Source organism: Bos indicus x Bos taurus, chromosome 26, assembly GCF_003369695.1.
Source record: "Bos indicus x Bos taurus breed Angus x Brahman F1 hybrid chromosome 26, Bos_hybrid_MaternalHap_v2.0, whole genome shotgun sequence".
Classification (NCBI taxonomy): Eukaryota; Metazoa; Chordata; class Mammalia; order Artiodactyla; family Bovidae; genus Bos; species Bos indicus x Bos taurus.
The window spans coordinates 39,948,774-39,964,794 of NC_040101.1; the positions used below are offsets into that span (position 1 = coordinate 39,948,774).

General features: G+C 34.9%; 1 protein-coding gene across 4 annotated transcripts in view; it reads right to left on the reverse strand.

Moving 5' to 3' along the window:
- The window catches only part of KIF20B (kinesin family member 20B), an 83,933-nt gene that overhangs the window by 62,176 nt on the left and 5,736 nt on the right, over positions 1-16,021 (reverse strand). For all 4 annotated transcript variants that reach the window (XM_027529183.1, XM_027529182.1, XM_027529180.1 and 1 more), the window contains exons 2-9: positions 15,527-15,674; positions 7,497-7,583; positions 7,277-7,396; positions 6,268-6,406; positions 5,516-5,700; positions 2,356-2,392; positions 1,644-1,871; positions 610-721 (exon numbers count right to left, since the gene is read on the reverse strand). In XM_027529183.1, the coding sequence (XP_027384984.1) occupies positions 610-721; positions 1,644-1,871; positions 2,356-2,392; positions 5,516-5,700; positions 6,268-6,406; positions 7,277-7,396; positions 7,497-7,583; positions 15,527-15,674 (1,056 nt within the window). The remainder of the gene's footprint in view (positions 1-609; positions 722-1,643; positions 1,872-2,355; positions 2,393-5,515; positions 5,701-6,267; positions 6,407-7,276; positions 7,397-7,496; positions 7,584-15,526; positions 15,675-16,021) is intronic.

A 16,021-nucleotide genomic window follows, 5' to 3' on the forward strand; every position in this document is an offset into this window, starting at 1 on the left:
TTTAAACTTAACATCCTTTTGTTTCTCATTCTCCAATCCCTTTCATTAAAACAAAATCCTTCCTTAGCCCTTTGAAATACTGGCCTAACTCAGTATTTATACAGTGTCTATGTTCATGGAGTAAGCAGAAAAAACCCAGAGAAATGTCCTATATTACAGGCAATTAAAACATTGAGTTTAGATATTCACGTATAGAGAGAATAAAAATACTTCACTTTGAGTGCAAATTAGTAAATTGTATGTTAGAACATGAAATTAGTCCTGATAATCTTATCAGACAACCTACTGTCTGATTTAATCTTAAATTAGTTGTATTTAAATAAGCACAGCTACTAGGGCTTCCCTATAAGCTCAGTTGGTAAAGAATCTGCGTGCAATGCAGAAGACCCAGGTTCAATCCATGGGTCGGGGAGATCCCTGGAGAAGGAAATGGCAATCCACTCCAGTATTCTTGCTTGTAGCATTCCACGGACAGAGGAGCCTGGCGGGCTACAGTCCATGGGATCGCAGAGTCCGACGGGGCTATGTGACTTTCACTTTCACTTTCAAATGAGCACAGAACACCTGGGTGCCTCAGGTCAGGCTTATACCACAAGATTTACTCCTTACCTTCTACTAGAAGCATTGTTCAGTTTTGTGAAAGCAACACTCTGGTGCTTTGTTCCTAGCTTTAAAAGTCTATACGCTTCTTTGGCATCAGATACTTGAATCCACTGTAGATCTTTAAAAAATAAAGAGGCACATATCAATTTACAAATGTACAGCATTTGCTATATAATGTAATCTCTTTGAAGATTTGTAATCTCTTTCCTAAAGACATATAATGAAATCTTTCTTTTAATAACACGTCCTAGGTATAGCCAACTCAGCTATCTCATATTCCACTAGAAAATAAATACACAAGACGAGGATATTATAATGATTTTCTAGCATAAACACAAAAAGTAAATGTTCTTCAACAGTTTGCCAAAGGGAAAATTAAAAATAGGTTAAGATTCCTCAGAATTAGACATCGGAAAAAAAAAAAAAAAGACAAAGTACATTACAGAGTAAACCTAGATAATTAACTAGCTATGAGATTTTAGATAGATTGCAATTCATTTGTGAGTCATGAAATCAAATTTCTTGAGCCATAACTAGCATTTTGTAAAAATGAAGTAGAATGTACAAAACACCCAAGTGTACTCCTTGCAGTGAGGGTAAATATAATTAATGATCATTTTCAATTGTAAATATGCATACACACACACACATGCGTGCAGGTGGAGAATCATGATGTCATTAATAAGTATTTCCTGCTGTAGGGTAGTGATTTTTAAAAGGCTGGAAAAATACCACTGTGGTATACCTAGTAACTCCAAGGTCTGAATACTGTTACAGAGCAGCAGAATAATGTGAATATACACACACAGCTTTTCCTATTCCCTAAAATCCAATCAATAATACTCCAGAAACAAATTACTAAACCCTCTTACCTTCAGGTTTAATGAACATTCCAAAACATATTTTCAAAGCACAAACTACTCTTACTATCTTGCTATTAATAAATAGTATAAAAACTTTCAATTTCCAGTCTGCTTTCTTATAACAAAGCCTAGAAAGAAACTTCAGAGCAAAAAAGGAAACAATACTCATCAGTATACCTTTTATGAAAGAATAGCCCTTTACATCTTGGGAAAGGCGCAGTGTCTTTCTCTTTTGGAACTTAGATGATACAGGAACAAACAAATCGTAAATACATTCGTTGTAAATCTCAAAGAAAGATACCCACACAGAAAATTTTCTATTAATATCTATGTTCAAGTTTGAGTGTTCACAATCTTTCATGGATTCTTCAAACTCTGGGATACTCAAAGAGTTTGTTAGACTTCCTACAGAAAATAAAAAAAAAAGATAATCACAAAATTAAATAAGATAATAGGCTATTATCTCATTATCTTTTAAGATTCCCCAGCTTGAGAAACTTAAGTATACAAATCTTCTAATTAGCAGTGTCCAAATTAGCAGTGTCCAAAGCAGATAAAAATATTCGTGTTAACCAAAATTTGGCTTTTTTGTTTTGCATATATGTTAACAAACCAAAATGAAATTAAACGTAAAGGACAGAGAAAAAAATAGTGCCACTCTTGAATTCAACATAAAAGTTAACAATCAGTAAAAGTTAACAATCAGTAACAATCAGTTATTAAATCCAAATAAACCCTTATAGTGACTGGCATTTCATATAGTTATGTACCATTTTTGAAGTATTATTGACTGTGTCATTAAAGAAATTAAATCACCAGAAGTGATTCAAAAATTAAAAGTCTTTTAAATAATCAACATCTTAAAAGTATATGAGAAAGGAAACCTTACCATAAAGAGCACCATAACTGTCATTATGCATAACAACCTGAAAAAGATTTCTTAAGTTAAAAAATGTTTTTTGTTAAGATTAAATAACCAGTAAATTCATTACCTATCCAAATAAGTCACCAGCTTTACATCTACTCAATTCAACAACCTAATAAGAAATTTGGGGAAACTACAGAAAATATTCAAAGGAATACCGTCATATATGATCCCTGCCACTCAGAGGCAATTACTATTAATATGTCAATATATTCCTTTCTATTCTTTTCCCTACACTGATTGCATTGTAAGCTTTCTCTCTATAAAATTAAAAATTATTAACAAACATTTGTGGCTGTATAACTGACTAGATGTGATGTGAAATGACTTAATTAAATACTATTAAGATACACACCTTAGTATATTTTTTCTTTCTGTAATTGAATTGTTCCCTTAGGCTATATACCTTAATCTGAATTGATAGATGAAAAGATAATGAACTTTTTTTTAGGTTCTCACTCATAATATAGTACTGCTAAATTGCTTTGGAGAAATACAGTTTACAATCAATCTATGGAAGTGAAAGTGTGTATCTCATGTCATATACCTGAAACATATAATACTGTACAGCAACCTCAATAAAAACAGATTTTTAAAAAAGAAAATATGATCTCAAGTTTTTAATATTTTAATAATTTCACAGGCAAAATAATATTTTAACTAGATAACCTGTTGGAGAATTTTTTTTCAATATTAATGACTTGAATTTCCTCTATGAATTATCTATACAAATATCCACCAATCTCTACAAATCTTGTTAAAATATTATTTTACTTTCAGAGAGCATAATCATGGACTCTGAACTTTACTCTCTACTGAGCAACACTACTTTGAAACCTTGATTTCTAAATTATTTAAAAACAAATCCCCATCAGTGTTTTCAATATATCCAAAAAGATTGTTACTAGTTTTTAACAATTTTAGAATAAACATGCAAAAACATAACACAAAATCCAAAAGGCACAGAAGGAAAAAATAGACAAGTATAACTTTATTAAAACATGTTTTAATAAAAAATTATTTAAAAAAAAGGAAAAAACAAACCAATGAGACACGTGAACTAATGTAGTAACAGATTTATGATATGTTAAATGAAAGAGCAAGTTATAGAATGTCTATAAAATCTCATTTTTGTTCAAATAAAAGACCATTATCCCACATATAAAAAAAAGGAATAAAGATATATGCAACTGTTTTTATATGACTATATTTACGTGTGTATATGAACTTCTCCAAGCCAGGCTTCAGCAATATGTGAACCATGAACTTCCTGATGTTCAAGCTGGTTTTAGATAAGGCAGAGGAACCAGAGACCAAATTGCTAACATCGGCTGGATCACGGAAAAAGCAAGAGAGTTCCAGAAAAACATCTACTTCTGCTTTATTGACTATGCCAAAGCCTTTGACTGTGTGGATCACAAGAAACTGTGGAAAATTCTGAAAGAGATGGGAATACCAGACCACCTGATCTGCCTCTTGAGAAATTTGTATGCAGGTTAGGAAGCAACAGTTAGAACTGGACATGGAACAACAGACTGGTTCCAAATAGGAAAGGGAGTTTGTCAAGGCTGTATATTGTCACCCTGCTTACTTAACTTATATGCAGAGTACATCATGAGAAACACTAGACTGGAAGAAACACAAACTGGAATCAAGATTGCCGGGAGAAATATCAATAACCTCAGATATGCAGATGACACCACCCTTATGGCAGAAAGTCAAGAGGAACTCAAAAGCCTCTTGATGAAAGTGAAAGTGGAGAGTGAAAAAGTTGGCTTAAAGCTCAACATTCAGAAAATGAAGATGATGGCATCCGGTCCCACCACTTCATGGGAAATAGATGGGGAAACAGTGGAAACAGTGTCAGACTTTATTTTTCTGGGCTCCAAAATCACTACAGATGGTGACTACAGCCATGAAATTAAAAGACGCTTACTCCTTGGAAGCAAAGTTATGACCAACCTAGACAGCATGTTCAGAAGCAGAGACATTACTTTGCCAACAAAGGTTCGTCTAGTCAAGGCTATGATTTTTCCTGTGGTCATGTATGAATGTGAGAGTTGGACTGTGAAGAAGGCTGCATGCCGAAGAATTGATGCTTTTGAACTGTGGTGTTGGAGAAGACTCTTGAGAGCCCCTTGGACTGCAAGGAGATCCAACCAGTCCATTCTGAAGGAGATCAGCCCTGGGATTTCTTTGGAAGGAATGATGCTAAAGCTGAAACTCCAGTACTTTGGCCACCTCATGCGAAGAGTTGACTCATTGGAAAAGACTCTGATGCTGGGAGGGATTGGGGGCAGGAGGAAAAGGGGACGACAGAGGATGAGATGGCTGGATGGCATCACTGAGTCGATGGATGTGAGTTTGAGTGAATTCCAGGAGTTGGTGATGAACAGGGAGGCCTGGCGTGCTGCGATTCATGGGGTCGCAAAGAGTCGGACACAACTGAGCGACTGATCTGATATGATGAACTTCCAGGTGGCTCAGTGGTAAAGAACCCGCCTGCCAAGGTGGAGACGCAGGTTCAATCCCTGGGTCCAGAATATGCTCTGGAGAAGGAAATGGCAACCCACTCCAGTATTCTTGTCTGGGAAATCCCATGGACAGAGGAGCCTGGGGGGCTACAATCCATGGGGTCACAAAGAATCGGACATGACTCACAGACTACACAATGTATAGACGTACACAGAAACCTCAGTAGACTTTATTATTTTTGGTATACCGAGAAAAAGACCAAAAAGGATATGCTCATATCTGTTAATATTAGTTTTTCTCTTCAGAAATGAAATTATAGAAAATTATTTTTTTATTTTTCATATCCTCTTGTTTAGATTTTGTATATACACATTACTTTTACAAATAGAAAAAGGATTTTAAAAAATCAGTATATAGAAAGTTGCTGTTTCTACAACCTAAAATGATTAAAGAACATTTACATTTGTTTTGTTTAAACATTTCAGCTGTTTGTACAATACAAAATGAAGAAATGTCTTCAAAAAAGCTTTTAATCACAAAGAAAAGACAACAACTACAACAAGCTATTTCAATACAGGCTGAAAACAAACTGAAGAGCTAATAAAAGGTCACAATTATGTGTATTTTATCTGCTTAAATACTCCCATACCTCTTTAATTTGCCGAAGTAATGCACTTTTGCTAGCGACTTCTTCTTTCTCTTGGTCTGGTGATAACCGTAAGTATTCTCTGGACCTATGTGGTTTAAGGTTCATCTTTGTATACAGTCTTTCCTGAAGACTATCAAATAATACATTCAAAGTTCGAGGAAGAATGCCAGTATTTTCTTCTGTGCCTATGACAAGAATTTGTGTTTTACAGTCTCTCAAAGTACTAAGGAAGAGTAAAGAAACATTGTTGAGCTACCAAGACTCCTTTTATACCACCAATAGGCAAGAGTAAAAAGCTAAGACAAAAAGTGAGGAAAGTTGCAGATTACTCAGTGTTCCATCACTTTGGTTTTCATTGTATAACTGACATTTATCAGCTATTAGTCTGATGTAAAACTTGAAATTTTACATTCAGATCCGATTTTAAAACTGGCTATCATTCATTATCACAAAGTATAAAAGTAAAATAAAATATAAAGTGTTTCCCTGGTTTTCTTTGCTTAATTCCTTATGTTACATCAGTCCTTTTCCCAAGTTTTCATCATCATTTAATTCTCTATCATATGGGTAAAGCAGTTTTACAAATTAAGTCAATCTGATTTAAAAGCCATGGGCAATACACATTCAATATGCTATTACTATTAAAAACAGAGTAAATTTGCAAGGTAATGGAAACATAACTATAAGTATTATGAAAATGAGCAAATATTAGGGCTTCCTTTTTTCTTTCTACCAAAAATAAAACCATTTACCTTGAAACGTGTAAGTTTTTCCAGAATTGGTTAGCCCGTAAGTAAAAATCAGCCGACTCTGTCCTTTCAAGAGGTCTTTAACTGGCTGCAGAATGCAACCCTGGAAGAATTCCTTCTGTGTAGTTTCTGGGCCAAAAACCTAAACAAGCATTTTTTAAAACAAGTAGTTTTAGAAAATTCAAGTTAATTAATAGTCATGAGTTCTACCCTTTAATATTTTTAATATTTAAAAGATCTGTCTTACAAGACTCATTCTTAGAGTTGACATATCCCCAATCCCAACAGATACAATTCCTAGTTTAACTACTGCCAAAAGTTTTCATGATAGAAATCTGATCCAGCCAATAACCTTTCATCTAAACTGTTAAAAGAACATTTCCACCAACCACAAAGAGACTGTAAGATTTTTACAATGATTTATTCACTTCCAATTATATGTTTATACACCTAAAAGTTGAGCCCTACCATTGAGAAAAAAATACCAGAATCTAAGATCTAAGTTTCATAAGCACAAGGTGTGTAGAGTTCATTATATACAATTAGGTAGCAATTCTGGAGAAGGCAATGGCACCCCACTCCAGTACTCTTGCCTGGAAAATCCCATGGACGGTGGGCTGCTGTCTATGGAGTCGCACAGGTGTGTAGAGTTCATTATATACAATTAGGTAGCAATTTTGGAGAAGGCAATGGCACCCCACTCCAGTACTCTTGCCTGGAAAATCCCATGGACGGTGGGCTGCTGTCTATGGAGTCGCACAGAGTCGGACACGACTGAGCAACTTCACTTTCACTTTTCACTTTCATGCATTGGAGAGGGAAATGGCAACTCACTCCACTGTATCTGCCTGGAGAATCCCAGGGATGGGGGAGCCTGGTGGGCTGCCGTCTATGGGGTCACACAGAGTCGGACACGACCGAAGTGACTTAGCAGCTGCAGCAGCAGCAATTTAGCTCAAGCCAAGTCTTTTTATCTTAAAAGAAAAATTTTCAGTTTCATATGGGTACCTACCTTGGAAAAACTGAATTTTTGTGCCATCTGCCCAGAGCTTTTCTCACTTAAACGACCAAGGGTAGTATACTGAGGATCCTTCAGGACAACAGTCTGTGAATCCAGAATATACACACAGCCCTAGAACACAAATAATTAAAAACCCACAACAAGTACATTAAAATGATGATATTGTGCTCACTTAATGGAAATAAACTATAAAATTAAATTCAGCACCAACCTCAGACTCATGTTCTTTTTCTGGCTGTGTGAATGGTCTTACTCGAAGACAAACTTGGAGATAATCTTTAGATTCAGAACTGTTTGCCTTAAAAAGGAGAAAATATTTTAAAGATACAAAATGTAGAGTTTCAGAGATCACCTTTCTTTAAAGTGGCTGATTGTTATAGAATAATCTGAGATTATACAAAACCTCTAAGCAAACAGTGACTCTTCTGTTTTCATCCATTTTATATTTGTTTAAAGAAAAACAAATCTGTTTTAAAAAAAAACAAAAATGCCAGAGAAGACTCAATTTTCCCTGCCTTCTATATTTATATTTAAAGTTTACAATATGCTTCTTTGGCATAAAACTGTAACTTTTATAACCAATACAAATAACAGGGCTGAAAGTCACTAAAACATAGAAGAGTAGAGTAAATCACAAGTCCCCAGAATACTCAATTAACCCAAATGCTCAAGACCATCATGCATTTTTTATTTATTTATTTATTTTGGTGTATTATATTCTCCTTACTGCTTCCTTTAAGAAAGGAATTCGCTTAGTTCATTTTTTAAAAATAATTTTAAAGAAATGCTTTATATTAAAAAGTAAAAAGAAAACAATTACATGAAAAACACAATTCACCAAACAAGACACAAGAAGAAAATTTGAATAACCCTATACTTATTAAAGAAATTCAACTTATATTCAAACAAAATAATCCTATATAAAAACTCCAAACCCTCCAAAAACCAATACCATTTGCAATAACCTGGTAGTTTATTGGTAAATTCTCTCAAACATTTAAGATTATAATTACACAAATTAAAGACAAACTCTAAGAAAATGGAAAGAGAACACCTTTCAATTAATTTGAGTTTGACATAACCTGAATACCACAATCTGACAAAGATATCCTCAGAAAAAATTACAGAACAATATCCCTAATAATTATAAGATAAAGGCAAAATGTTCTCCAAAGTGTTGTACCATCTTCTATTCCCACAAACAGTGGATAAACATGTCAGTTGCTCTGTACACTCACCAGTGGATGGTGGGGCCAGTCTTCTTCATTATCACCCTTCTAGTGGGTGTGAGGGTGGTATCTGATTGTGGATTTAATTTATGCATTTCCCTTATAGTGAAGAAGAACTAGAGAGCCTCTTAATGAAAGTGAAAGAGAAGAGTGAAAAAGGTGGCTTAACATTCAGAAAACAAAGATCATGGCATCCCATCCCATCACTGCATGGCAAACAGATGGGGAAACAATGGCTACAGTGGCTGACCTCACTTTTTTTGGGCTCTAAAATCACCGCAGATGGTGACTGCAGCATGAAATTAAAAGACGCTTACTCCTTGGAAGGAAAGTTATGACCAACCTAGACAGTATATTAAAAAGCAGAGACATTACTTTGTCAACAAAGGTCCGTCTAGTCAAGGCTATGGTTTTTCCAGTAGTCATGTATGGATGTGAGAGTTGGACTATAAAGAGAGCTGAGCACCAAAGAATCGATGCTTTTAAACTGTGGTGGTAGAGAAGACTCTTGAGAGTCCCTTGGACTGCAAGGAGATCCAACCAGTCCATCCTTCCTTTAGGAAATCAGTCCTGGGTGTTCATTGGAAGGACTGATGCTGAAGCTGAAACTCCAATATTTTGGCCACCTGATGCAAAGAGCTGACTCATCTGAAAAGACCCTGATGTTGGGAAAGATTGAAGGCAGGAGAAAGGACAACAGATTGCTAGATGGCATCACCAACTCAATGGACATGAGTTTGGGTAAATTCCAGAAGTTGGTGATGGACAGGGAGGCCTGGCGTGCTGCAGTTTGTGGGGTCGCAAAGAGTAGGACGTGACTGAACTGACTATGACTAATGATGTTGAGCACCTTTTCATGTCTGTATTAACCCTATGTATAGCTTCTTTTGTTAAGTATCTGTACAAATCTTTTGTCCATTTTTATTAGACTGTTTTCTTATTATTGACATGTAATTGTTTTAATATAATCTGAAAAAAAGTTGCCTGTCAGGAAAAAAGAGAGGCAAAAATTCCCTAACAAAATATTAGCTAATACATAAAACAGGAAAGTATATCCTAACAAAAAATAGTTTATCCTAGTGCAAGGTCAAGCTGGCATTCAAAAATCAATTAGTAGATTAAAAGAACAAATGAGAAACTTTCATCACTACTAGATGCAAAAGAAGTGCATATGAGTGACTTGAATTTGATACACATATTCAACATCCATTCATAATAAGAATTACAGGCAGACTGGAACAGAAGGGAACTTCCTTAACCTGATAAAGAGCACTTATAAGAAACCTATACTTAACAGCATATTTGATGACAAAAGACTGAATCAGAGAAGAGTAGCAAGATGAGTAACAACAAAGGGATTTCTGCTTTCACCACCTCTATTCAACACTATATGAGAGGTTCTCGATGTTTTAGCCTAAGTCATCAGTTGAAAGGAGGGGGAGAGGAGGAAAGAGCGAAGTAGAGGGAAGAGGAAGAAGAAGAGAAGAAAAAGGAAGAGGGAAAGGATGGGAAGGAGAAATAAAATTGTCTTTATTCACAGACATCATGAACATCTACATTTTTATATGTTAAAAATATGACAACACCTTCAAAAAAGTTACCAGAACTATTAAATGAGTTCAGCAATGTAGTATGATAGAAGACCAATATGCAAAAAGTAACGTTTCTGTATATGCTTGGAAGAAACAGAATTTGATTAAAAAAAAAAATACGATTTGCAATAACCTCAAAAATTATAAACTAATTAAAGAAAAATCTTAACAATAGATCAGGAACACCATACACTGAAAATTAAAAACATTGCTCAGAGAAATTAGAAGGGGCCAAAATAAACGGAGATATGCCTCATTCATTATTTGGTAGACTCAGTGTTAAGATATCCAATCCATTCTTCCAAAACTGATCTATAGATTCAATGCAAATCCAACAAAAAATCCCAGGAAGTTTTTTGGAGGGATTAACTGACAAGCTCATTTAAAAACTCATAGATAAATGCAAAGTTCCTAGAACAGTCAAAACAATTCTGATAAAGAAGACATTTGATGGGCTAACACTACCACCTGAGTTCAACACATTTTAAAGCTACAGTGATCAAAACAGTGGGGTACCGACAGCCAGAGAGATACATAAATGACACAGAATATATAGAGTATTAAAAAATAAACCTCCACATACAAGAGTATTTGATTTATGACAAAGTTGTAAAGGAAACGCAGTACAGAAACGATAGCTCTTTCAACCAACTGTGCTAGAACAATTGGATATCTATATACAATTTTAAAAATAGCAATTTGAATACATATCTCACATTGTATAGAAAAATTAATTTCAAATGGGTCAGAGATCACAGACTTAAATATAAAACTAAAAACTTCTAAAAGAAAACATAGAAGAAAACCTTTGTGGCCTTAAGCAAAGATTTCTTAGATATGCCATCAACAGCACAATACATAACAGAACAAACTGGTAAAATGGACTTCGTCAAAATTTAAAACTTCTCTTCCAAAACAGTTGAAGGATGAAAAAACAAGCCATAGAGGAAATACTTGCAAAGGATATATCTGACAGACAGACGTATCCAGAGAACATAAAGAACACTTAAAATTAAAAAAAAATTATTTTAATGGGCAAAAGATTTAAATTGACATTTCTCTGAAGACACACAGAGGGCAAATAAGTACATGAAAACATATTTAACATCTTTGGTCATTAGGTAAATGCAAATATCAATTAGATTATCAATACATACCTATTAGAATGACTAAAAATAAAAAGACTACTCAGGATAGCCAACATGAAATTGAAATAGAGGAACAAAGATGAAGAACTCACAATACCCAGCTTTAAAACATACTATAAGCTACAGTAATCAAGATAGTGTAGCAGTGGCAAAAGAACCGAATCAGTGGAACAGAAGAGAGCCCTGGAACAGATCAACATGAATACAGTCAGTTGATCTTTGACAAAAAAGCAAAGGCTACACGAGGGAGCAGACAATCTGTTCAACAAATGGTGCTGGAGCAACTGGACATCCATATGCAAAAAACTAACCTAGACATAGACTTCACACCCGCCAAAGAAATTAACTTAAAAAGAATACAAACCTAAACGTAAAATGCAAAACTATTAAAATTCTAGAAAATCTGGATGATCCTGTGTTTGTTAACGACTTTTTTAATTCAACGCCAAAGGCGTGATCTATGAGAGAAGTAACAGATAAGCTGGGCTTCATTAAAACTAATTTTATGCTTTGTAAAAGACATAATCAAGACAATGATAAGACAAGCCAGAGACTGGGAGAAAATATGTGCAAAAAAGATACCAAATAAAGGACTATTAGCCAAAATATATAGAGAATTCTTAAAATGTAATAAGAACACAAACTGATTAAAATGGGTCAAAGACCTTATCAGATATCTTATCAAATAAGATATACAGATGACAAGCATATAAAAAGATGCTCCACACTTTATGTCATCAGGGAAATGCAAATTAAAATGAGCTATCACTACACATCTATTAGAATAGCTAATATCTGAACACTGACAACCAAATGCTGGTAAGGATGTGCATCAACAGGAATTCTCATTCACTGCTGGTGAGAATGCAAAATGTTACAGCCATTTTGGAAGACAGTTTAACAGTTTCTTACAAGATTAAACATATTTGTGTTCCATACAATCTAGCAATCACGTTCATTGGTAATTATCCAAAGAAACTGAAAACTTATGTCCACAGAAAACATGCACATGAATGCTCATAAAAGTTTTTTTCATAGTTCCCCAAAAGGAAGTAACTAAAATGTCTTTCAATAGGTGAATGAATAAACCACAGTACATCCATATAATGGAATATAATTCAGAACTAATTATAATTCACAACTAAACTTATAAACATAAGTTAAATTAAAATTATAAACTAAATATATACTTACACATATTTAGTTTAAATTATAAACGAAATTAAAATTAGAACTAAATATAATTCAGAACAATGGAAACAGTGAGAGACTATTTTGGGGGGCTCCAAAATCACTGTGAACAGTGACTGCAGCCATAAAATTAAAAAACGCTTGCTGCTTGGAAGAAAAACTATGACCAACCAGGAAAGCATGTTAAAAAGCAGAGACATTACTTTGCTAACAAAGGTCATCTAGTCAAATCTATGGTTTTTCCAGTAGTCATGTATGGATGTGAGAGGTGGGGACTATAAAGAAAGTTGAGCACTGAAGAATTGAGGCTTTTGAACTGTGGTGTTGGAGAAGACTCTTGAGAGTCCCTTGGACTGCAAAGAGATCCAACCAGTCATCCTAAAGAAGTGAGTATTCGCTTCAAGGACCGATTGCTGAACCTGAAGCTCCAATACTTTGGCCACCTGATGCAAGGAACTGACTCGTTGGAAAAGACCCTGATGCTGGGAAAGATTGAAGACAGGAGGAGAAGGGGACAACAGAGGATGAGATGGTTGGACGGCATCACCAACTCGATGGACATAAATTTGAGTAAGCTCCAGGAGTTGGTGATGGACAGGGAAGCCTGGCATGCTGCAGTTTATGGGGTCGCAAAGAGTCGGACACGACTGAGCAATTTAACTGAACTGAACTGAACATCCTTATAACAGAATATAATTCAGAACTAAAAACAACTGAACTATCAAGCCATGGCAAGACATGGAAGAATCTTAGATGCCTACTGCTAGGTGAAAGACGCCAATCTGAAATGGCTACAGACCATATAATCCCAACTATTAAAATATGATATTCTGAAAAAGGCAAAACACTGGAGATAGTTAAAAGATCAATGTTGGTGGGTGAACAGGTGAAACAGATGAATTTCAGGGTAGTGAAAATACACTCAATAATATCATAATGATGGATACATGTGATTACACATTTGTTCAATAGAATGTGTAACACCACACATAAACCATGATGTAACTATATTGTAACCAGTCTGAGTGATTATGTGTCAAAGTACATCCATGAATTGTAACAAATGTACCTCTGTGATGGGAGATGTTAGTAATGAAGGAAGCTATGTGGGGGCAAAGAGAATATGGGAAATCACTGTATCTTCTCTTCATTTTAGCTGTGAATATAGAACTCCTCTAAAAAATGAAGTCTATTTAAAAACAAACGGACTGACCACACCAAGGGTTGGTGAGGATGTGGAAGAACTTAACACATTGTTACCGGGAATATAAAATGCTATATCACTTTGGAAAAGTTTGGTAGTTTCTTAAAAATGATCCAGTCATTCCAACCCTAGGTATTCATCCAAGGGGGGAAAAAAAAGGAAACATATATCCATACAAAGATTTGTATACAAAATTTCATAGAAGCTTTGTTGTAATAGCCAGACACTATAAACACATGTGCCCATCAGCAAGCAAATGCCACTGTGATACAAAAGCAGACCTAGAAGACCTAGAAAATAAGTAAACCAATCAATATTTGAATTTCATATAACTTTCATGTCATGAAATTGGATTTTTCTTCTTCAACCATCTAGAACTACAAAAACCAGTGACAGCTTGTGAGCAGTACAAAAACAGGCCATCCCTTCCTCTCTTCTTTTATGATTAAATCAGCTAAAGTAGAAGAGCCTGACACATGAAATGGGTATTAAATAATTACTTTTCTTTTATCAATGTTCCCTATACCCCCTCTTCCCCTTCCATCATCTTTTTTTTTTTTTACCATTTCATAGCTTTTTTTTTTTTAATTGGGTATTCACATGGTTGGTGTGCATTTTTGCTTTTCAGAGCTCTCATAAAGGTATTTTAGTTAGTCTCTAGATACTGTTGTTGTTTTAATGTTTCATGGGGGAAATGAGGACTTGGAGCATTCTAGTCTGCCTTTTTTGCTAGTGTCAGTTCCTAGACCCCTTACTTACATAACACACACACACACACACAACAAAGTCACTCTGAGTAGTTTTAAATTCCCAGCAAAACTGAGGACAGAGAAAGTACATGAGGAAGTACAAAGTTCTCATATACTTTCTGTCCCCACACAAGCACAGCTTCCCCCACTATCACCCCACACCAGAGTGCTAACTTTGTTACATGTCATTATAACCCAAAGTACACAGTTTCCATTAATTAGAGTTCAGTCTTTTTTTTTTATAAGAATACAGTTGATTTACAATGTTGTTAGTTTCTACTGTACAGCAAAGTCAATCAGTTATACCTATGCATATATCCACTCCATCTGTCTTTATAAAAGGGGTTAGTACATCTCTAAGGCATCAAAGTTAACAATCTAATCTGTAATAAAGAGAATATAAATACAATGAAAGTACATTTGTAAGAAAAGGTCTATAAACACAGCAAACATAGTAACAGGTAGGGTGGTAGAAACTTCGTTATGTTTATTTCTTAAACACTACTAATTTTTTTTTAATCTGCATGATTTTTTAAACTAACGGCAGTTCCCGGGGGCATAGTGGAATACTTGACATTTTTGAGAGAACCATACCAATACTTGACACATGTTGAAAACCATGAAGTAATTTGGTTTCAACACTGGATCACACTACTTGTTTTGATAAAGTCATATCTTAGTGAAGCTGGATTTCTCAGTGGTTGTTGTGATGAAAAGCAAGTCCAACCCCAAAACAATGAAGAAAAGGAAACGAAGGTGGCAGTGTCTAATCTGATTGCAAAGTTTGAGAAGTTGTGCAGCACCCAAAAGGCACACATAACCCATCAGTAAGTAACCTTTGGTTAGTGAAGAAGGATGTTAAAATTCTTTTTTCATTTAATTTTTTCTCAAATGGCTACTAGGTTAGGCATAAATAGTTATTAACTTGTCTGCACCTACTATTTGGAAAGCAACTGTTCTGTATTTAGGGCACCATGAGAAAATTACTGAGATAAGTCTGTCTTAAACCTACAAGGTTTGGAAAGCTCGTCTTTAGTCGTACCTGTCAAAAAGTGTATGTGTGCATGTGTGCACACGTCCATTAACACTCAATCACGACAATCAACATAATACTTTTCTTGTACTTACCTCAGTGCTTGAAGCAACTAAGGAAAATTCACGAGAGAGGTCAAGCTTAATGCCATCAAAATTTATTTCTGAAGGTCTTGCAAGTGGGTCAGCACTGAAAACATAAGATGGTCTAGACATCCCATCTTGATTTAAATTAGATTCCATTCTGTAAGAATAACAGTAACGTCTTTAGAAAATCTCAATATATCAGCATATAAACCATCCATAGTTTAAAAAGTCTATGAGTCCAGCCCGCTACTTCTTGCCACATAAACTAGATTTTCAAAAGAAACATATTATTGCATCTACTATCTTTCCAAAAGAAAGATATTACTATTCCAACATAATGAGCCATGGAAAAGACAAAAGAACAGATTATTTACAGATTCTGAATCAACTAATATTGGACACTGCCTACCACTACTGTTCATGTGATCCAACCTATAGGTAGGTAGATTCATCCAAAGAGATTTCAAGAGTGAAGATAATCTACAAAGTAAGATAGTATAAAAC